The 23,304-nt window shown below is 42.9% G+C and overlaps 2 protein-coding genes across 3 annotated transcripts; both read left to right on the forward strand.

Annotated features, from left to right (window-relative positions):
• The first annotated feature begins 390 nt into the window (after nucleotides 1–390).
• Nucleotides 391–11,865, forward strand: PRR11 (proline rich 11). Of its 2 annotated transcripts, none has more exons than XM_030536319.1 (10): nucleotides 391–509; nucleotides 3,093–3,207; nucleotides 3,688–3,841; nucleotides 4,566–4,688; nucleotides 6,525–6,767; nucleotides 6,904–6,999; nucleotides 9,100–9,212; nucleotides 9,339–9,398; nucleotides 9,484–9,580; nucleotides 10,818–11,865. In XM_030536319.1, the coding sequence occupies exons 2-10, from the start codon at nucleotides 3,098–3,100 to the stop codon at nucleotides 10,884–10,886; spliced, it is 1,065 nt and encodes a 354-aa protein (XP_030392179.1). In that variant the 5' UTR covers nucleotides 391–509; nucleotides 3,093–3,097; the 3' UTR covers nucleotides 10,887–11,865. The 2 variants fall into 2 exon arrangements, with proteins under 2 accessions (XP_030392179.1, XP_030392180.1); XM_030536320.1 differs by lacking the exon at nucleotides 10,818–11,865 and adding an exon at nucleotides 10,030–10,111.
• Nucleotides 11,866–12,604: 739 nt separating this feature from the next.
• SMG8 (SMG8 nonsense mediated mRNA decay factor) lies at nucleotides 12,605–23,141 on the forward strand. The gene is made up of 4 exons (XM_030536318.1): nucleotides 12,605–14,318; nucleotides 16,835–16,980; nucleotides 18,320–19,195; nucleotides 22,181–23,141. The coding sequence occupies exons 1-4, from the start codon at nucleotides 12,620–12,622 to the stop codon at nucleotides 22,376–22,378; spliced, it is 2,919 nt and encodes a 972-aa protein (XP_030392178.1). The 5' UTR covers nucleotides 12,605–12,619; the 3' UTR covers nucleotides 22,379–23,141.
• Nucleotides 23,142–23,304: the final 163 nt, after the last annotated feature.

Below are 23,304 nucleotides of genomic sequence, written 5' to 3' on the forward strand. Positions count from 1 at the left end.
CTGGCTGAGAGTGAATTCCAATTATGATTGGTTGATATTGAAGCTCTACTATATAATTGGTAAAAGGGTGACCCCTGTTTTTGATTGGTCTATTTCAGGGGGCGGGGGAACTATGCCTCTTTTTCGTTTACCTTCTCCACTGCTCTGTTATTAGCTTCTCCCCTCCCACTTTTTAATCTGATTGGTCTTTTGTAAAACAAACACTCTGGCAAACTGATTGGTTAAGGTGAAACCCTTCCAACCAACCGTGAGGCATCTTTTCTTCGTGTGGCGCAGGGTGTGCTTATAGCAGATGAGAGCTATGCTGGCATTGGTTCTTCTCCCCTCCCTCTTCTTATCATGTACACTCTTGGCAGGGCCTGAATTCGCTGTAACCAATCAGAGCTTGGATAGCTCAGGGAGGGTGTCGGACTCCGTGGGAGGCAGAAGAGAGCGGGGCTGCGATTGGCTTAGGATGGTTGGTGTAGCGATTTTTGAATTGCAGGGAGGTTGCCCGGGCCGATGAGCAGGTAAGTAAGTGAAGGAGGGGGCGAGCTGAGTGGTCACCCCTCCCCCACCCGGGCGGCTGAGGTACAAGGGTGGGTAGCGAAGGGGGTCAAAGCCCAGAGGTTGGGGAAAGCTTGAGGGCGCTGGGAGGCTCCCAGAGTGACGCGTGCCCTGCTAGGTATCCTGCCGCGGGGAAGCAGTGCAGTCTGGGGACCCACTGATCTGTTATCTACCGTCTCAGGGCCCCGTGCTAGGTGCTGGGCACATACACAGGGAACCGCAGTTATGATCTGGCCAGTCAACCACATGCCTCATTTGGAACCAGAAATACACAATCAGGCAGCAGCGACCCCCCCCCCCCACCAAAAAAAAGCAGCAGCAGCAAATACAGGGCCATGCTGTGCTAAATGTAAACTAGTGACAAAATAAAGGGAAGGCAGCCTTTTTCTTCTGCATACTGCCGTTTCAAAGCTGTATTAAGTCAACGATCAGCTTTAAACATTTGAACGAGCCACCATAACATTTTGCTCAGAGTTAGGAACAACCTCCATTCTCCAGGTGTTCATAGCTTTGAGGTTCTACTGTACAGAGTAAGACAGGGAGCTTACCTCTAGCTAGGCAAGCTGAACAAAGGGTGGGGGAAAAGAAGGATTTTATTTTCATTTTACAGCTGGAAAAATTGAACCCGGTGTAAGCACCAGTCTGGCATCTTAACCACAATAAAATCCTTCTCTAACTTGAAGCTGAGAGGAGAATGGCTGCCACAGGAATAGTCATACTAGTTGTAATAATAGCCATGTTATTGTGGGACCTCTTGCAGCAAAGGGTCCCAAAATGCTTTGCAGATCCCCATACATACACTAGACCAGGAGTGGGCAAACTTTTTGGCCTGAGGGCTACAGCGGGGTGCCAAAACTGTATGGAGGCCTGGGTAAGGAAGGCTGTGCCTCCCCAAACAGCCCGGCCCTTGCCCCCATCTGCCCCCTCCCACTTCCTGCCCCTGACTGCCCCCCTCAGAACCGCCAACCCATCCAACCCACCCTGCTCCTTGTCCCCTGACCGCCCCCATGTCTAATAGGCTGCAATATTTTGATAGCTCCCGAGTTGCTCATTTAGAACATCATAAGAAACTGTACTCCGCTGTCTCATAACCTTTATGTGCAGTGTAATTGTAGACGTGTCAGTCCCAAATACAGAAGATTGTCCATTAAAAGTTATGACCTCACCCACCTTGTGTCTCTAAGAATCTTTACAAAAATTCAAACTAAAGGCATTCACTTGCCATAGCTAGCAGAAGCCAGGTAATCCTGTTAGAGAACCTGTGCCTAAATTCTCTTATTTTAAAACAATTAAACTAAAAATATTAACATGCATGTTTGTTGGACGGAGGTGGGCTTTGCCTTAAGGGCACCAGTTCAAATAGGAATGCCTGTCAGTAGTGATTGGCAGTTCAACAAACAGCCATCAGGTGGGAATGGCTATGTATAATGAGTTGATAGGTTTCAATCTGTTTTTCAGTAGAGAGATATACATGTTACAAAACCATCACCAGAACTGGAACAATTAGGGACCTCTTGTTGGCATTCTCAGTAGAGAAGAGGAAGATTGAACAAGCCAAGGAGAATATACGTCTTTCAAAACAGGCCTGTGTCATGGAGGACAAAGAGGTCACTCTCTTGGCACCCATGGAGCAAGCGGTGCATTTTACATAGGTCCTGGATATATTATATTTCCTCATCTTAGGCAGAATTATATGATTTCCTCTACCAAATCTATGATTTGCCCCTCTTCCCAATATTCCTTGTCAAAAATTCAATGGCATGGGATGGTTTAAAATGGGAGAGTTTAAAATGTCAGTTTCAACATCATTTTATCAGCTGTCTTAACATGTACAAACTCTCTCCGAGTGATCACAGAAATACTTTAAAGGAGGTAATAATTAATGTTTCTAAGCATTACTTCTGTTCAAACAAGACAATTTCAAATATCTTGAAGTGGGATTATTGACATGCATCCCTCGTCTTTTCCAACTTCTTGCAGCAGCTCTGCTCTTTAATAAAAGCAGGATTATTCATAGATTCGAGGACTGGAAGGGACCTCAAGAAGTCATCAAGTCCAGTCCCCTCCCTCATGGCAGGACCAAATACTGTCTAGACCATCCTTGATAGATATTTATCTAACATACTCTTAAATATCTCCAGAGATGGAAATTCCATAACCTTCCTAGGCAATTTATTCCAGTGTTTAACCACCCTGACAGTTAGGAACTTTTTTCTAATGTCCAATCTAAACCTCCCTTGCTGCAGTTTAAGCCCATTGCTTCTTGTTCTTAGAGGCTAAGATGAACAAGTTTTCTCCCTCCTCCTTATGACACTCTTTTAGATACCTGAAAACTACTATCATGTCCCCTCTCAGTCTTCTCTTTTCCAGACTAAACAAACCTAATTCTTTGAGCCTTCCTTCATAGGTCAAGTTCTCTAGACCTTTAATCATTCTGGTTGCTCTTCTCTGGACCCTCTCCAATTTCTCCACATCTTTGTTGAAATGCGGTGCCTATTATAAAATCTTGTAGAGTGATTGAACTGCTTTTGAACTTGGCTCCCTAGAAATAATGGCAAAGTATAAGCAACGCCGGCGGAAGCTGCGGGCCCGAGCAAAACTTCTAATGAACAAGAAGGGAGATGTCATTAAACTGCAGTGCTTGAATCCTCTCCCTCAAAGGTAAGCTCACGTTACATTTAGTTTTCTCATTAACCCAGTTCATAGGTCCATTGGTAGTTCCAAAGAGTACATTGAATCACAGAAATCGGAGATGGAGGAGACTTGTTGGGTCCTAGCTACGTCATGGCCTGACTGCTGCAGAATTGTTCCCTCTTGTACATCTTCCAGTGTCCTTCCTATCCAATCTAATTTTAAACGTGTCAGGAAATGGGGCTTGGAAAAGAGTTATCACAAAATCTCAGTAATTGGAGCCTGAAGAAACCTGTTGGGAAGATCTTATTCCTTTGCCAGGGCACGAATGTTCCCTACAGTGTAACACCAATTTTCCTATCATCCCGTTCCCTTGCACTGATGTTTACTCAAAACTCACCTGTTATATTGTCACTTCTAAATGACCAACTGATTGACCACTGTTACATGTTTGGATGGCTAAAATGATTTATTGACTTGTAAAGTTAAATTTGAAATTTTCTTTCACAGGTTATTGGATGGTCTTCCTCCAAATCCCCCCCACAGCCAAAGTAGCACTTTCTCAGTCTGGCCATTAGTCCTCCCCAGTGTAAAGGATGCAGTAAGGCCCTTGGCAATGACAGCATCGTCTTTGTACTGGTGGTGCCAGAACAGTGTTGCACAGGTATGTTTTTTAAATCTCTATTTCTGTCTGAGATTACCATCGTGCTCTGAGCATGTGTACTGCACCTAACTCCAAAAGAAAGGCGAAAGTTCAATTGTAGTTATTGGAGAATCTATATCTAGTGAAAAGTTTGGAAGGAATTATTAAGGTTCAAGTGGGGGGGTATCTGCTGGGGGAATAGGCCCAAAATTAAGGTGACATTGAGATTGTATGTGAAGTTGGAGACTTGAATGCAATATTTGGAGGATTTGCAATGACATAGGACCCAGTTTACAACTCTTAATAGCCTAGGAGATGTTAGTGCATGCCCCTTTTGGGTCGGACAAAAAACATACTATAGAGTTCAGAGTTAAAATTTGAAACCTTACTGAGCATCTGCAGGACAACACCTTTCCAAAGAAATGTGGTCCATCTTTCGGTTCCTCGTGGTCTACCAGTTTGCAGCCATTTGTAACATTCAAAATTAGCAAATTGTAAGATGAGATCTTATGAATGTAGCAGGTCTGCTTTTCTGGTGTACTCTTACCAAATGATGGGAAAGGAAAAAAATGACAGCAAATTTGAAATGGCCCATCCATGTTGTTTAATGCCACTGAATACAATCAGAAGAGTTTTCACTGACTTTCAATGTGATTTGTGCTCCCAAGTCACTAAGGTACTTTTGAAATTTCAGCCATTGTGTTTAACTCTGAAAATAGTCCTCTGGTTTCTTTGTGATGCTTAGAGTTTTGAAGTCATCAAAGACACCATATTTCCTTCACGACTCTACCTGCGGCAACTGAACATGCTGAAGCAACACGTGGAAAAGCTGGAAATTGAATTTTCCAGACTACAAGGAGCGATCCAGGTCGGTCACATGTTAGTCTCATTAGCAGTGTGATTTTTCTCATATTTGCTAAGCTGGTGGTTTTCACTCTGGGGGTCCACAGACTGTTCCTAAGATTTCTAACAGGGTTTGCATCTCCATTTAAAACTTTGTAGGGGTCCACAAAAAGGTTTAATAACACTGGCCTAAGCATTTAAAGATCTGTGGTCAGTGATGGGGACTAAAAGTGTTTGTGCTATGTGTATGCTACTGAAGAGACACCATTATCTTGAAATCCAATCAATTTGATAAATACTGTATTAAAAGTAGTCTTCAGGTTCTACATGTGTCCCTGAATCTCTCTGTCAGTGTTTGTGGTTTTACAACCTAACTTTCCTATTCTTCAAAGGTATCTTTTCTTTCCCCAACTACTGTGTGAAAGACCTGCTCAAACAGGTTCAATAAGGCCCTGATCTGGCAGTGGGACTCTGTGTGCCAAATTGATTCTACACACAGCAAAGCATTGTTAAATGCACAAAGTACACAAACTGGAAAAAATAGAGTAATGTTTTGCTCCATCTCTCCATCTTCCAATGGCTGAAGATGGTGTATGCGACAATGGTAGGTAAAATATTTAAAAAAATAATAATTTATTTCTAAAAAGATCTTCACTGTGCTTTGGCTATAATAGCTGTTAGTAACTTTCCATAGTAAAAGATGCTGTTGAAATGAAAGCTGCAGCCTTGTAACTTGCTCTATGCAGAGACCACTATGTCTATATAGAGCCGCCTCCAAATTTAGGTGGCTACACACAGGTTCAGGGAACTGGTGAAATGGAAGAAGTTGCAGGAGTGGGGTCTAAATCACTGGTTGAACTTTTCTGCCTTTTTAAAAATTCTCCAGCCCATAACATTCCCTGATGACAGAGGAGCTATTATTATTATGGCCTAACTATTTCCCCCGATGATGTTTAGTAGGATATAATTGGGTCACACACTACATATACACAAAAGTAGAGAATGCTCTCTAAGTTTTGATGATCAAATGAATTTAGACAATGAAGCTTGTGCCCCCAAGTCACAGCAGTGCTCTGGAAAATCCCACCCCTAATATGGAATAGAATTGCTAGAGAAATGTATAAAGTCAGGTTTGGAAATTATAGGGCCTGGGTAAATAAAAAATATCTTGCATTTCTTTAGCTCAGTGGATCTCACACTTATTTGATTTGGGCCCCCCTTATTTGTAGTCATTTACCCTCCCCTCCCCCCAAAGTACATATACTGCCACCCAGCTCTGCAGGCGGAACAGAGAGCACTGGCTGGGTGCCCAGCTTTGAGGCACAATAGCAGCAGACTTAGCACCCTTACTTCTGTGCTGCTGCTGCCACCCTGGGGCTGACAGCCAGAGCCCTGCCCCACTAGGTGAGGGACTGGGGTTTGGAGGGGCTGAGACCGGGCTGCCTCCTGGTGAGATATTGAGCAGGGGCGAAAGAGACCCCGGGTGGCAGTGCTCTGGCTGTCACCTTTATCCCCACCTCTTGGGGTGCACGGCCCTTCTGCACGAGCCCCAGCCACCTGGGGCCGACTGCCAGAGCTCTTCAAAAAACGAAAAGCACGCTGGGTTGAGAACCATTGCTTTAGCGCCTTTCATTGCAAATCACTTCATGTTCCCTGCGCAGACAGCATCACTGAAATGCTGCCACTCTGAGGCTGGGAGGCAGCAGTTAGCCAGCTTGATGATCACTCCAGTAGCAGGCACAATCATGGGCCGGGCATCCTGGATCAATGGAACTCCATTCCCTAAACATTCCTATTCTTTGAACAGTTAATGTAATGTTCTTCATTTTGTCCTTTTTTTTTTCTCTCTCTTTCTCCTCAGATGAGTGGGACTGTTGTTAGTTCCTCAGAAAACTCTCCTTGCCAAAGATGTAATAAACCGCTACTGGCTGTTCCAGTCTGTGCACAAATTGGCTTGGCAGACCCGGTATCTCTGCCTTCTGCAGGAGTGCTGCAACCTGCATCTGCTCTTCCACCTCCAGCACCTCCTCTCCCCCCACCTCCACCACCACCACCACCTGCACCTTTACCACTCAAAAGGGGCAACAGCACAAAAGCACTTCAGGTAGGGAGTAATGGAATTATTGTATTTCTTCAGTTGGTCTTTGACGGATTTTGGTATGAAGTGAGGGAAATGTGTCTTATGAGAGCCACACAATTTGCTGATTTTACCCTTCGTTCCCACTTCCCCTTGTTTTCAGGCTACATCCGTAAAAGATGGGCCCATACAAATAACTCTCAAGGATCTCCTGAATGTGAAACTAAAGAAGACACAGAAGTACACAGAAAGAGACCAGGTAAACCAAAGGCCATGTATAACTGGATAGTGCTGTTCTGGGGCAAATCCTGCCTGCTATCAAACCAATGTCTTCCACTGTGTATTGGCAGGAGCCTCATGCAGCAGTTGTAGAACCCCTATATACTGGGTAGCCCGGCTCCATAGGGGCTCTGTGGACACTGGGGATCTGAGTGCAGGATTAATGGTTCTGCTGAGGAGATACACAACCTTTTCTTCCCTCAAGTCTGGAGCAGTAGCTGTGAAGCAACTCCTTTGCTTGAGTGTGAGGAAAGATTGCTCTCAGTGCGTAGTCCATTTGGTTGGACTGTGCACTATACCCAGGATTTGTGTCTTGAGGTTCTGTTCTAACAAAAATAATTCCTGGTTTCCCAGGACCATATCAGAAATGGTTGCCACTAATGGCTAGGGCCCATGAAAAACACATTACAGACCGTGAAATCTAGTCTTTTGTGTGCTTTTACCCTATACTATACAGATTTCCCATGGGAGACCAGTGTTCAAATTGGAAGTCTTAACCCAAAAGAGATTTGCAGTGGGGTCACAAGATTATTTTAGGGGGGCTGTGGTATTGCCACCCTTACTTTTGTGCTGCCTTTAGAGCTAGGCAGCCAGAGAGCAGTGGCTGTTGGCCAGGCCCCCAGCTCTGAAGGCAGTGCTCTGCCAGCAGCAGCGCAGAAGTAAGGGTGGCAATACCATACCATGCCCCTCTTACTTCTGCGCTGCAACAGGTGGCGGCTCTGCCTTCAGAGCTGGGCTCCCAGCCAGCAGCCACCACTCTCCAGCACAGAAGAAAAGGTAGCAGTACCGCAACCCCCCCTACAATAACCTTACAACCACTCCCCCCCCCACACACACACTTCTTTTTGGGTCAAGACCCCTACAATTACAACACTGAAATTTCAGATTTAAATAGCTGAAATCATGAAATTTATGATTTTTTAAATCCGATGACCATAAAATTGACCAAAATGGACTGTGAATTTGGTAGGGCCCTACTCATGGCTAAATAAACTAACATTTGCTAAATCCAGAAATCTATATTGTTGTTCAGCCTCAGTTGGTGTACAGCTGTAGATCTAATGAAATGAGTGTGGGTTAGATGCCTAAATACGTTTTGAGAATCTGTGTTGGAGAGACCAGAATCATATTCCTGATCTTTCCTGGCTTCTGCAAAACTTCTCTTGTTCTCATTTAGAGCCATGCATTGAATTCTTCAGGCCACATTTTTAACCAAGCCTAGTGCCTGTACTCTGGTTAGCTGAAAAATTGCATTTGACAGTTCAACTCGCAAACATTCTCCTAAAAATAAACTTAAGCACCACCTTTTATTCCTGCCTCAAGGAATATTCCCTATTGAAGTGCTGAATATATGCTATGCCTTTTGATCTTTTCCATCTCATGTGTGTGATGTTATTTTAAATAATTTATTAATTCATATTCTTAGCTACTCTATTCTTTTGCTTATGTTGCCCTTTATAGTTCTAGACAACACATTTTGGGGTAATGATGATAAATCCAATTAATAAAGTAGTTCAGTGAATACATTACGACAGATTTTAGAGATCAGCTAATCATAGTTAGCAGATCTATATAAACCTTCAGTGCGCTCTGCAAACATTGGATGAAATCCATCTCTTATGTAGAGTTCATTCAGAAACTTCAGTGGGCTCACACCAAAGTTGAATTTGGGCTCATCGACTGATTAATCCTATCTCCAAATCCGCAGTAAGATGTTTGAGTAAATATTGTTTTCCTAACTTTGCAGATGGGGAATTTGAGGCAGAGAGCTGACTTGCCACAGAGAGAGCCAGGGTCAATGCGTGGTGTATTCCTTTTTAGTTTAGGGTAATAGCATCCAGCATTCCTGTAGCTTTTTGAATTCTAACCATATATGGATATTTTTCCTTGTACAATGTGTGCACAGGAGTCTTCTATAAAATGGCTATTTTTGTCTATGGTACATTAAATCTTAATGATGCAAAACAGCTGATGAGCCATAGTGCACTAAAAACATGCAGGGTATAAATATTAAATAGATTGTATGTTCTGTGGGGGCTTTTAATGTATTTTTGATAACATTTTTCTTTTTTAATTTTAGGCAGGATCACCAATGAAGAAGCACAGGGCATTAATTACAGTCTCAGATTTACAAAGCATTAATCTGAGACCTAAATCCAAGCTCCTACCAGCTCCCATTACAAACCACCTAATGTAAGGAACTTTCTACATTATTTGATGTCAAACAGGGAAAAGATGGTATATGTTCAGCATAATAATCAGCATTGATAGTACTTAAAAAATGTTGGTTTTAACATTTTGTTGTTTTTTTTTTATCAGCACTCCCAGCAAAAATCAAATAGACCTTAGAAAACATCTTAAGAAAGTCAATATTCAGAGGTAACTTCCTTTCTGTTTTCTTTTGTTTTTTCATTAATCAGAAATTTAAGAATAATGCTCCTTACCATTTTTATGATCTCTTCAGGAGTCCTGGTGGAACTCCATTAACTAACAAAGAGAACATGGAAACTGGCACAGGATTGACTCCAATAATGACACAGGCACTGAGGCGCAAATTTCAGGTTAGACTTTGTGTTTGTCAGTTTCTTGTTGCATAAAGTTTGGCTGGAGTTTTAAAAGCCCATTATAAGATATTGTTCCAAAATGTCATCTGGCTATATAGCTTGGCAGTGGGACATGAATGCTTTTGGTGCCTCCTGCAGCTGAGCCCATAATTACTACTACTCATCATAACAAAAAGAAGTCCGGTGGTACCTTAAAGACTAAAAGATTTATTTGGGCATAAGCTTTCATGGGTAAAAAAACTCCTTTTTTACTCACAAAAGCTTATGCCCAAATAAATGTTAGTCTTTAAGGTGCCACCGGACTCCTTGTTGTTTTTGTGGATACAGACTAACACGGCTACCCCCTGATACATACTACTCATAATAGTGACACTTATCTCTAATAAAACTTTTCCCCCATAGATCTTAGTGGTTTATAAAGGAGGGTCATTATTCCCATTTTACAGATGAGAAAACAGCCATAGAAAGGTGATGTGATTTGACCAAAATCAGCCAGGAGGTCATGAAGAGTAGAAGTCTGGTCTCCTGATACCCAGTCTACTGCCTCATGCTACCTACCACTTAGTTAATGTATGTTCAATACTTTGAGAATGTAAAGAATGCTAGAAGTACTAAATATTATTTGTAGCATACAAAACAAACTTGAATCTTAGAATTTAATTCAAAGCATAATCAAGTTCTCAAAATAGATGCACAGCAGGTGGGATTCTTCATCAACGTGGCCTCTGCATCCTCCTATGTGTGGGGAACACCCTTGCAGAATCTCCCCGTGTTCCCTTCTCCCTTAGAGTTCTTTTCTCAGAGGATTTTAAAATTTAGAAGGAGGAGCTGAGGTGATAGGGGTTGGATGGCACTTCTATAACTTTGATTGCAAACATCTGGGGCTCATGTGAGGTGGGGCTTATTTAAGGTGCTGCTTTCCAGATGTCTCTGAGGCTCAGTGGTTGCAGGAGTACACCCCATAAGTGGGAATATGCAGAGGTTCTCAAAGACTATGACTATTGTGGTGGTAGCAGCTTTTTGAGCACCAAAAATACCCAAAAAACAATAAGCTAAAAATAAGACTGCTGCTGACACTGGAAAGAAACTGAGGATTAAAAATGTTATACATGTTAGGAATCCTCTTGGACTAGGTGTTCACTTACACTTAGGATGCGATGAATAAGAATTACCCACTAGTAAATATGTAATTGTTACTGAAATCTAAATTCTAACTTGGTTCTTATTTTAACAGATGGCTCACCCAAAGACTCCCTCTCCAGCTCGGTTACATACTGCAAGCAGCTTTGATGAACAGAACTAGATCTGTACTGCAATATTTTTATGTCAGTTGAGGGTCAGGTAGATACTTGTCTAATCCCAATTTTATACCACTAAGGAGTAAAGAATTTTAAGTAAGTTTAGCCCACATAAAAAGTGCCATTTTGATGGTCCTCAAGAGGGAAGTCTTCTATCCACAGAAGGTACAGCCTTCCCCAGAATGTCCTAATGTGTCTCAGTCTTCATACTGGGGTACCTCTTCAAATGATGAGAAGAGAATGAAGTCTCTTTGGTCTGTTGGAACATTGACTTCTTCTGAAACTTCCAAAAGTGTTGTCTTTTTGTGAGATAGATGCATATGTACAAGGAAGTAATTTAAATTTAACGTTGTTTGTCTTACATTTTTTAAAGATGACTTTGGGAATATTTGTAATGTTAGAGGAAAAAAATTGAAAAGAGGAAAGTAATTTAAGACTCCAATGTTTCCTGTAACACATAGGCCTGCAAAACTTTTTATAAATAATAGTTATGTGGCTCAATAAGAAAGTATTATTACAGTTTTCCAGCATGTACCATTTTGGCTTGTGTTTAAATTAACATATCCAACTTGAGACAACACTGTTTAGTGTTTAGAGCCAGGGGATTGGAAGTAAGGAACCCGTAAGTTCCTGGCTCTCCCACTGACTTGCTATGTGACCTTGAGCATGATCACTAAATGTGTCTCAGTTTCCCCATCTGCAAAATTTGGTTTGTGATACTGACCTCACAGGAAGGTTGTGAAAATTAACTAATAATATTAATGAAATGCTTCAAAATGGAAAGCTCAGAGGTCCTAACTGGTCTTTTAGGAATGGAATGAACATGCTTGGTTCCTAAACAAATATATAGTTACTGTAAGCCACCTTAAACTCCTACTGCCAGTATCCAGTCTTGTTTATTCTAATTATTACATGTTTACACTGCATATTTTCCACCAGTGATTACACATTTCCTATTTTATTAACTTGAAACTAAACCACTAAAATAGCCCTGATCATTCTTTTATATATAAAAATAAACATGAATGTTGACAGGCTGGAGTTTATTTCCTTTTAATTAACTATGCAAACATAGGTGCTAGAACTAGAGGTGCCGCAGGATCCCCTGGCTTGAAGTTGTTTCTATTATATGCAAGATTTACAGTTTGGTTTAATGACTCTCAGCACCCTCACTAGAAAAATTGTTCCAGCACCCCTGTATGCAAAGTTTCGTGGGGGAATGAGCTGGAACAAGTGGGAATTCCACTTGATGTGGCTTCTGCAAGTTGCAGTAGAAAGATCCATTAGGTCCCTTGCTCAGTTCCATAACCTAGAAAGGTCACACCACTGCCCATTGGAAGGACTACAGTACTAGTTACTTGTTTGCAGGATGGTTTTAGAAGTTAGGTTCCCACAGGTACATATTTCCTCTAGATTGTGGGTGATTTGAAGGAGAGTTGCTGGGTGCAAGTCTCCTGGCATAGTCTCTCTCCTCGTGGTGCTCCTGTTTGATTGGAGATAATCAGTCTGCTCCCTGACCCTCGTCTTCTCTAGTTTCCCCCATCATCTTCTTTCCTTCTCTCCGCACCCACCCAACCTAACAACCCACGTGGCTCAGGGAGCCGAATCTGACGGCCGCTGCGCTCCTACTGCTCAGTAGCGCCCAGAGTTGTGAGCATGCGCAGTAACACGGCGGCTTCTGGAGTTACCGCGCATGCCCAGTAGTGCCGAAGGAAGATTGGCCCTCTGGGGCGCGGCGATGGCTGTGCCGGTGAGTCTGCGGGAGCTGCTGCTGGCCGGGGGCGGCGGCGGCGGCGGCGCGGAGGGGGGCGGCGGCGGGACGGGCGCCCCCGGCCCCGGCGAGGAGGAGGTGTGCGTGGTGGGCATCTTCGGCAAGACGGCCCTGCAGCTGAGCTCCGAGAAGGCGGCGCTGGTGAGCACGGTGTGCGACCGGCAGGTCTTCCCCCTCTTCCAGCGGGAGAGCGCGGGGCCGGGCGGGGCCGAGCCCAGGGACGGCGGGGAGCCCGCGGCCGGAGAGGGGGAGCCCGCCGCCCAGGACTACAACCTGCTGCAGGCCTACTACAGCCAGGAGAGCAAGGTGCTGTACCTGGTGCTCACCTCCATCTGCGACACCCCCCAGCTGCTGCAGGCCTGCAGGGGCCTCAGCGCCGGGGACGCCAGGGTGCCGGGGCTCGGCCACCCCCCTGGCGCCCCGCTGCCCCATGCCGAGGCCCATGAGTTCTGGAAGCACCAGGAGAAGCTGCACTGCCTGAGTCTCCTCTACCTCTTCTCCGTCTGCCACATCCTGCTGATGGTGCACCCCACCTGCTCCTTCGACATCACCTATGACCGTGTCTTCAGGGCCCTGGATGGGCTGAGGCAGAAGGTGCTGCCCTCCCTTAAGGCCGCCATCAAGGACTGCCCGATTGGCAAGGAGTGGAAGCTCAACTGCAGGCCGTGCCCGCCCCGCCTCCTCTTCCTCTTCCAGCTTAATGGGGCCCTCAAGGTGGACCCCCCACCAGGCAGGGGGCAAGACCTCTGCGGCCAGCTGGAGAAGCCCCCACCCAAGAAGCATTCACCCAAGAGGAGGTTGCAGCATGCTCTGGAGGACCAGATCTACCGCATCTTCCGTAAGAGTCGGGTGCTGACCAACCAGAGCATCAACTGCCTTTTCACTGTGCCTGCTAACCAGGCCTTTGTCTACATTGTGGCTGGTGGGGCCCAGGATGGAGAGGACCCAGTGGCCATGCTGCTGGAGCAGCTCAGGAGCAACTGCACGATGAAAGAGACAGATTCCTTGCTGGCACCCGCCTTGGCAGGGCCCAGGAGATATCAGATGATGAGACATGGCAGGCAGCAGCTATCCTTCCATGTTGAGAGTAGCAGTAGCAGCTCCAGCTCCTCTGGGCAGTTGGTGGACTGCACCCTCAAGGAGTTCCTGTGGCAACATGTGGAGCTGGTGCTAAGCAAGAAAGGCTTTGATGATAGTGTGGGGAGAAACCCTCAGCCCTCTCACTTTGAGCTTCCTACGTATCAGAAGTGGGTTGCTGCAGCTCAGAAATTGTATGAAGTGGCTATTGAGGGGAAAGATGATGACCCAGCTTCCCTCACTGGGGAACTGACCTCCAAAATCATGGGAAGCATCAAAGTCTTGGAGGGGTACCTAGATATAGACACCAAGTTTTCTGAAAACCGTTGCCAAAAGGCTCTCCCCATGGCCCACAGTGCCTACCAGTCCAACCTGCCCCACAATTACACTATGACAGTTCATAAGAATCAGCTGGCACAAGCCTTGCGTGTGTACAGCCAGCATGCCCGGGGACCAGCCTTTCACAAGTATGCCATGCAACTTCATGAAGACTGTTACAAGTTCTGGAGCAACGGGCATCAGCTGTGTGAGGAGCGAAGTTTAACTGATCAGCACTGTGTGCATAAATTTCACTTACTCCCAAAATCAGGTAACTAAGCTCAGTTGCATTAGGATCCTTTTGCAGTTTATGTTTACAAGTTTTAAACCATAAAATTTTTTCCTATTTGACTGGCCATTGAATTTTAAAACTGGCTTTATTTTAAAAGAAATACTGTTAGGTGCAGTAGATCATAGACTCTAAAAATAGGTCTTGTGTCTAATGTTAATGTTTATGAAAAGTGCAGGAATGGTGGGTTTAGATTCCATTTATCTGTTTATTGAAGGATAGTTATAGCAAAGGCTGTGTTGCAGCATTCCCTTAATTACCCCTACTGATATGCCCACTCCTGATTGGGAGTGACCACTCCCAGGAATTGAAAATAGTTGCGTTTCCATGGTCAGTTCAGTCCTTGTTGTCTGTGCAGAGACTACCAGTTGTGGTGGTGTGTGCGATGTGTATACGTGGGATGGGACCACCAAACTCATTTCATAGAGAACAGAAAACAGTAATCAGATGGTGGTAACAGGTGTATTAGAACTAGTAATCTAGAGGTTAAAGGCTCCATACCCTATTCTCAGTCCCTTGTGTCATCACTTCCCCCCAAATGTAACTTTGATTTAGACCCCCCCCCCAAAAAAAAACAACAACAACAAAAAAACTAATTGCTACTTGGTGTGAATAAAGGTTGCAGGATTGGGCTCATTATTAATTACTTGGGTTCTCTCCATGCTAGTTGGACATTCATTCTCAGAATCATAGAATATCAAGGTTGGAACAGACCTCAGAAGGTCATCTAGTCCAACTCCCTGCTCAAAGCAGGACCAATCCCCAACTAAATCATCCCAGCCAGGGCTTTGTCAAGCCTGACCTTAAAAACCTCTAAGGAAGGAGATTCTACCACCTCCCTAGATAACCCATTCCAGTGCTTTTACCACCTTCTTAGTGAAAAAGTTTTTCCTAATATCCAACCTAAACCTCCCCTACTGCAACTTGAGACCATTACTCCTTGTTCTGTCGTCTACTACCACTGAGAACAGTCTAAATCCATCCTCTTCGGAACCCCCTTTCAGGTAGTTGAAAGCAGCTATCAAATCCCCACTCATTCTTCTCTTCTGCAGACTAAACAATCCCAGTTCCCTCAGCCTCTTCTCATAAGTCATGTGCTCCAGCCCCCTAATCATTTTTGTTGCCCTCTGCTGGACTCTTTCCAATTTTTCCACACCTTGTAGTTTGAGGCACAAAACTGGACAGAGTACTCCAGATGAGGCCTCACCAATGTTGAATAGAGGGGAATGATCAAGTCCCTCGATCTGCTGGCAATGCCCCTACTTATACAGCCCAAAATGCCATTAACCTTCTTGGCAACAAGGATACACTGTTGACTCATATCCAGCTTAGAAAGATGGTTTCCTAGGAAGGTGCAAATGCTATTTTAAAATAGAGCCTTACTGTGCAAGGAATAGAAGTTGCAGGGAATATATATATAAATAGCCAGAAGAACTATTTGTCCTTTCAATCAAGAACTGGTAGGTGTCATGGTTAAGGTCTAGGTGCACCTTTGACCTGTCTGAATGCATCCCCTCACCTGTGTGTTCTCTTGCTTTCACCTGGTAAAAGGACAGCACAATTGTCACACCCTTAGATCTGGTCACTGGGATACAGTACACTGTACCACCCGTGATTACTCTGCAGGCCTGACTGAGCACCAGTGCTTAACACAGTGACTCAAAACAGGCTCTTCAAAACAACATATTGTTTTATCTTAACAGCAGGAACAAGGCATAACAAGAAAAAAGGATTTCAACACAATAAAAGGTCTATATGCATATTTGCCTTACTTAAAGGTTTAGTAGTCCTAGTTAATCCCTGACCCCTTTGCCTCTAGGGACTGGGGTTCAGTCTATTCCCTAGCAGTCTTTGCCTCACTTTTTCCTATCTTTGAGGGACCATCTTATCCATCCAACCTTAATTGTTCCAGTTTACTCTGCTTGGATTCCCCTATGGGGACTCCCAAGCCAGATGGTTGAAATCAGCTTGGTCAGAGGTAAAATTTAAAGTAAATAGTAGTTGCATTGTCTTTTAAAGGCAGCAAAGAGTCCTGTGGCACCTTATAGACTAACAGACGTCTGTTAGTCTATAAGATGCCACAGGACTCTTTACTGCTTTTACAGATACAGACTAACACGGCCACCTCTCTGATAATTGTCTTTTAAGTATTGATAAATGGGGGGCTATCTATCCTCTGCTTAAATTAACCTCTTGCAGTCATATAGCAAACGCAATAACAATCAAATGGTGGAACATAAATTATTACATAGCTTCACATCCTGCACAATAAGCAATTGGCAAGAAAGGCAGCTCAATGTGTACAAAAGGCCTTTGTAACTGGCTGTATAACACACACAAGGAAGGGGAAGTTGCATGATAAATTGGCAATTTTGGAAAGTAATTTGGGGGGGAAGTATGAGGGATCATTGCAGAAGAGAGTTGAAGATAGCCAAATGAACAAGTATCTCTCCAGAAGGGGTGAAGCAAATACCAATTAATCTTGTTACTTTTTTCAGGGGAAAAACCAGAGCCAGATAGAAACCCTCCAGTGTTGTATCACAACAGCCGGGCTCGCTCCACTGGTGCCTGTAACTGTGGAAGGAAGCAAGCACCCCGGGATGATCCCTTTGATATCAAAGCAGCCAATTATGACTTCTATCAGGTAATCATTAGCTTTCCTTTTTTGCTTTAAGGGAAAATATTATTTATTAAACCATAGCTATGCTTGTGCTGTACAAACAAGACACAGCTTATCCTGAAGAGTCCAAAGAAAAAGTTAAGAGGTAACTTGATTGTGGTCTATAAATGCCTATGGGGGGGAAGAGAAAAAGTGATTGGAAGTGGAAGCTAGCCAAATTCCGACTAGAAATAAGGTACACATTTTTCATAGCAAGGGGTAATTAACCATTGGAATAATTTGCCTGGGGACATGGTGGATCCTCCATCATTTGACACCTGTAAATCAAGACTGGGATATCTTTCTAAATATATGTTTTATAGTTTTAACAGAAGTTATGGGCTTGATGCAGGAATTACTGAGTGAGATTTTGTGTCCTGTGTTATGCAGGAGATGAGGCTAGCTGATCATAATGGTCCCTTCAGGCTTCAAAATCAGAGCCTAGGTCTGAGACAGACAAAACAGTGCAGACACAACTAGTACCTAGTGTTCCAATAAGAGTTAAGCTGGCATGGGAGTACTGAACAGCCTTTTTTAAAATGGTCTTTGCATTAGTTTGTTTTAAGGAGGGATTTGATGGAAGAAAATGAGTCCTCTGACCACAAGAGGAGAGAGAGAGACCTAAATGAAAAGGGGGCATGGGAGAAAGAAGGGAGTTTTAGGGTATTTAAATATTACTTTTTTCTTATCCTGCTCCTGTAAGAGCCAAGCAGCTTTTACTCTTATTGCCTTAACGGCAGTTGAGTACTCAGTACCTTGCAGGATCAGACCCAAGCCATCTGAATAGCTTGGTGAACAACTGTTCATTTTCCATGAAAGCAGTAAAGTATGGGCTTTTCTACAGTCACAGATTTGTACCACTTAGACTATACTAGGATAGTTAAAGCAGTACTACTCCATACCTTCCAGTCAGAGGTTCAGCAATAATAGCATTGAGGTGTTTATATTGGTGTAGCTTATAAGGGAAAGTGTAAGGCACCTTTATAGCAATATAACTGCATCCTCACTAGGGATTGCACTGATCTTTATCTGTTTGTGTAGAAAATCATACCCCTAACCAAAATAGTTATACTAGTACAAAAACAGTGTGTGGACCAGGCCTAAGCATAACAGTTATGTGCATAGCGTCTGTAGTTCATTCAGAAGTGCACTGGTTCCCACTTCACCAAAAGAGAGCCTCTAAATATTTGCTTGAGGCTAGATTGCATTGCCTTGTTAATACTAAGCTTATTATATTAAACTGCATTCAGTTAGTTTTGTGATTCAGAGCTATGTGAACATTGAGACTACAGATGACAAGTTAACTGTGTTCCATCTTTCACAGCTGCTGGAAGAGAAATGTTGTGGGAAACTGGACCACATCAACTTCCCGATATTTCAGCCGAGTACACCTGATCCAGCACCGGCCAAGGATGAGACCTCACCTGCCCCTCCAGAAGGAGAAGCTGAGAAACTTAAAGAAAAAGAGCCTCAAACCCAGGGAGAGAGCACCAGCTTGAGCTTAGCCCTTAGTTTGGGTCAATCAACGGATAGCCTGGGCACCTACCCAGCTGATCCTCAAGGTGGAGGAGACAATGCAGAGGCTCACGGGCAAGCATCAGAGTCTAAAAGCGAGAAGAGGCCAAGCTTGGTAGATCGCCAAGCATCCACTGTTGAGTATCTTCCTGGCATGCTCCATTCTAATTGCCCTAAGGGTCTTCTTCCCAAATTCTCTAGCTGGTCACTGGTCAAACTTGGCCCTGCTAAGGCTTATAACTTCCACACAGGCTTAGACCAACAGGGCTTCATCCCAGGAACAAACTACTTAATGCCTTGGGACATTGTCATCAGGACAAGAGCTGAAGATGAGGGAGACCTAGACACTAATTCCTGGCCTGCTCCTAATAAAGCTGTTCCTGGGAAACGAAGTGCAGTTGTAATGGGAAGAGGAAGAAGAAGAGATGACATAGCTCGAGCCTTTGTTGGATTTGAATATGAAGACGCCCGTGGTCGGAGGTTCATGTGTTCAGGGCCTGAGAAAGTAATGAAGGTGATGGGAGGTGGGCCAAAAGAATCTGCTATAAAAGCCCTTAATTCTGATATGCCCTTATACATCCTCTCATCAACTCAGGGACGAGGACTTAAACCGTATTATGCTCAGTTTATAAGACTCTTTGTTGTGGTGCCAGATGCTCCACTGCAGATAATACTGACACCTCAGGTAAGAAAGCTATCTGTAAGTGACTGTAGGAACTGCAAAATGTAACTCTTGAAAAGTGTATTCACAACACTTATTGTGGGACACATAAAGGAATGTAGGCTCCTACATTGTTGGAGTAGATAGGTATCTCTCCATATATATATAAATGATTATCTCATAGAGCTGGAAGGGACCCTGAAAGGTCATTGAGTCCAACCCCCCAGCTTTACTAGCAAGACCAAGTACTGATTTTGCCCCAAATCCTTAAGTGGCCCCCTGAAGGATTGAACTCACAATGCTGGGTTTAGCAAGCCAGTGCTCAAACCACTGAGCTATCCCTCCCCCCAACCTGAATCAGGATTTAATTACAGACACTCCCTGTTCCAGAATGCTTTGCGTAAGTTGAATTTTGTGTAAGTCAGGAACGTATACCTGACAATTACACCCACCTCCACACCAAAAAAAAAAAAAAAAGTACGGAACTTTTTCCATAAGTGCGGATTTGCGCAAGTCAGGTTTGCGTAACTCAGGGAGCATCTGTAACGTTCTTTAGGTCAATCCAAATTGGTACTGGCCAAAAGTTGTTGGATTGTTGCCACTAAAGCCATTTCTCATAGGCCAGTTTTAGTTCAAAAATTCTCAGACAGACGACATGTAAACCACTACATCATTGGGAATGCTCCTTGATACTTTCAGCCAAGGACTGAATGGGGAATGAAGAGAAGTCTCTTCTCATTCCTTAGGGAGAGTCCCCACAGATCAGGTTTGAGTACAGTGGTGGTGTGGAGAAGTTTGCTGTGTAGTTGCAAATACTGTACATGTTCTGTAAACAAATATTTCTTCAGTCACCAAGGCTGTTATGACTTTAGCACTTGTTAGCATAACTTTCTTCTTAATGCACATTTTTATCACAGATGACATAGTGGGGTTCCAATAGGTTGAGAAGACATTTTAAATAATATGCCACAAAAAATGCATGAGAATAACCTGCCTTTTTTAATGGGAACATAAATTAAAAATTAAAATGTCTTCACAGAAAAATGGTGATTCATGGCTAAGTTGGATTTTTATCTTCAGTTCTCTGAACTCTGGGGACAGAGAATCTGTAGACTGAAAAAGATGTAATTTTCATCTGTTTCTAGATGCTGGGAAAAGGAAATTGATATTTGAAATTGATATGTGCCCACTTATTTTTTTTTTAAATAATGAAATATGAACAAGATGTGTTTTCCAATAGTACTGTCATGGAATAATCTTACCGTTTATATAGCACTTTGTAAAATATGGCAAAAATTTTCATTTGTTGGTACTGAAAGTAAATAATACAGCACCATTGAAATGCAGCCAGCACACAGTATGTTTATATCAGTTGTGGGGAGAAACCATCTACTCCCCTAAAGTGCCCTGGACCATTCATATACCCATGTTCAAAAGAGATGAATTCAAACTTGAACAGAAAAGTGCTACTAGAATGAGCTGGGAGTGGGAAGCCTATATCATATGAGGAGACTAAAGTGTCTTGTTTAGTCTAGCACAGGGGTAGGCAACCTATGGCACAGGTGCCGAAGGTGGCACACAAGCTGATTTTCAGTGGCGCTCACACTGCCCAGGTCCTGACCACTAGTCCAGGGGGCTATGCATTTTAATTTAATTTTAAATGAAGCTTCTTCAACATTTTAAAAACCTTATTTACTTTACATAGAACAATAGTTTAGTTATATATTATAGACTTATAGAAAGAGACCTTCTAAACATGTTAAAATGTATTACTGGCACGCAGAACCTTAAATTAGAGTGAATAAATGAAAACTCGGCACACCACTTCTGAAGGGTTGCCGACCCCTGGTCTAGCAAAACAAAGGCTGAGAGGAAATATTGCTGTTTATAAATGCATTGGGCATGGACATCAGGGATGGAGAAGAGCTATTTGAGAGAGAGGGAGAGGTTGGAAATTTAGGTTTCTGATCAGAGGAGTGAGATCCTAGAGAACAGCCTTCCAATAGGAGTAATGGAGGCAAACAACCTATCTAATTTTAAGATGGAGCTTGTAAGTTTAAGAACAGAATTGTATGACTGATTTGCCTCTGATAGCAAGGGACTGGACTCAGTGTCTCAAGAGGTCCCTTCCAGTGCTATGTTCCTACAAAGCAAACAGAATTTGGTTTAGAGGAGATCTTAAAGACCCACATACTAAATTATTTTTTTGTTTTGCAAGTTCAAGCAGGAGTAGTAATGATTAAAGCTACACACAGCAGTGAAATGGCACCATTCACTTCAGTGGTTAAGATTCAGTTTTGTAGTCTACCTTTCAGATTCGCATTTAACTTCCATGAGTTTTGCCTTTGTATGAGCTGCAAGATCAGACTCTAATGGTGATATTTCAGAATTCCCCTTTAGGGGTGAATGTGGATGAAATGGCAAGGAAAAAGCTAAATCAACTGGTGATACTTATGCCCATAAGTGATATGATTTCTAAGGCCCTTGTCTACCTTGTGAAAATCTAATATACTGAAGGAAAAAATTACACCATATCAGTTCTTGACCTGATTAAGACACCGCTCAGTCTTCTAGTGCAGTAGATAACAAACAATATTTTAAGTGCTCTTGATTCATGTTACAGTCCTGAAAAATCCAAGCTGGTAGAACAATTTGAGTCACAGTTGAAACAATTTAGTCTTGTCAGCACTATGGAGATGCAACTGTGTCCCTAAATGTAGATTTATATTTTTTTGGTAGTGTGAGACAGGGACTTAGTGAGCTGATGCCAAATCTGCTATCTTAAGTCCAGCATGTTGATCACACTGGGATTTGAAACTTATTTCCTTTTTGGCAAGAACAGCATTTAAACACTGTCTTCTAAAAATGCGCTAAAGTGGCTTCAAAACTCATTTTAGTAGGGACTTAATAGACCCTTGTGGATTTAGTTATTTGAGAGGGTTTTATTCCAATAGTTTGCTAATTCTATCTTTTAAAGCACTTAACCTATTTCCTACTGTTTTATTTCAGGTTCAGCCAGGGCCTCCGCCTTGCCCTGTATTTTACCCTGAGAAACAGGAAATAACCCTCCCACCTGATGGACTGTGGGTGCTGCGATTCCCTTATGCTTATGTGACAGAACGTGGACCCTGTTTTCCTCCTAAAGAAAACCAGCAGTTAATGAGTTATAAGGTTGTTCGAGGAATACTAAAAGCCATTACACAATAAGAATTATTCTGGTACATTAGTCGTGGTTTCAGGTGACTTGTTTTCTCAATCCAAATTATGGATTTTGATTCCTGACTGTTGATACTTAAACAGTAATCACTGCTTGCTATAGTGAAACCACTGCATGTAAAGTGAATAGGGTCCAGATTCAGAATAAAGATCTGAGTATCAAAGTGGAGAAAGGAACATGGCAACTTTCTCTGTTTACCTATTCAGTTTTCATATGTAGAAACCAACAACTTTTAATTTATCTTTATATGTATGAGCCTGTGTTCCTACATGTTTTGATGAGTCGACTCCTTGTCTCTAATTACATATTTAGGAACTTGTATTAAAATTACCCCTGCTTGGAATCAAGCTGTTACTTGTCAGATGGAGACAGCGAAAAGAGAACCTTTTTCTCTCTCTCTCTAACCTGCCTTTATAAATAAAAAATATGGACTCTTATTGTGTTAGCAGAAACTTCGTATTTGAGTTTTTAAAATGTTATTACAGACACCTTTAGTCATTTTTGGTTTTGTCTTCTCAATTCCATCAGAGCCAGGAACCCTGTTCATTCAGGTCAGACACATTTTAAAAAAAACAATTAAAAAATGTCTACATTTGTGGATCAGACAACCCGATCTTGTTTTTGAAAATTATCTATCCAGTGCCATAGCTGTGCCCATAAGAAATCAGCTCCTATGCCTGAGTCAAGGTTAGGTGTGCTTAAAAAAAAAAAAAAAAAAAGACAAAATACTGACAACTTAAACCCATTCTAAAACAAGTTTAAAAATAAAACACAAACAAAAAAGCCCCAGTAGCATATAACAAAAGATTAGAATGTCTCCCAGTTTGCTCTACTATGGCAATTAAAGCACAGAACTGGAATTGTGATAAGTGCGTTCTTTTCCCCTCTAATTATTTGCCATGTAAAGTAAATTACT

This window comes from Gopherus evgoodei, chromosome 17, assembly GCF_007399415.2.
Source record: "Gopherus evgoodei ecotype Sinaloan lineage chromosome 17, rGopEvg1_v1.p, whole genome shotgun sequence".
Classification (NCBI taxonomy): Eukaryota; Metazoa; Chordata; order Testudines; family Testudinidae; genus Gopherus; species Gopherus evgoodei.

Bases quoted from the DNA above. Each gene is read 5' to 3' on its own strand.
- SMG8 (XM_030536318.1), top strand. From the start codon at position 12,620: ATGGCTGTGCCGGTGAGTCTGCGGGAGCTGCTGCTGGCCGGGGGCGGC. The intron at 16,981-18,319 runs GTAATCATTAGC...CATCTTTCACAG, and splicing joins CCAATTATGACTTCTATCAG to CTGCTGGAAGAGAAATGTTG. The intron at 19,196-22,180 runs GTAAGAAAGCTA...GTTTTATTTCAG, and splicing joins AGATAATACTGACACCTCAG to GTTCAGCCAGGGCCTCCGCC.
- PRR11 (XM_030536319.1), top strand. From the start codon at position 3,098: ATGGCAAAGTATAAGCAACGCCGGCGGAAGCTGCGGGCCCGAGCAAAA. The intron at 3,208-3,687 runs GTAAGCTCACGT...TTTCTTTCACAG, and splicing joins TTGAATCCTCTCCCTCAAAG to GTTATTGGATGGTCTTCCTC. The intron at 9,399-9,483 runs GTAACTTCCTTT...TGATCTCTTCAG, and splicing joins AAGAAAGTCAATATTCAGAG to GAGTCCTGGTGGAACTCCAT.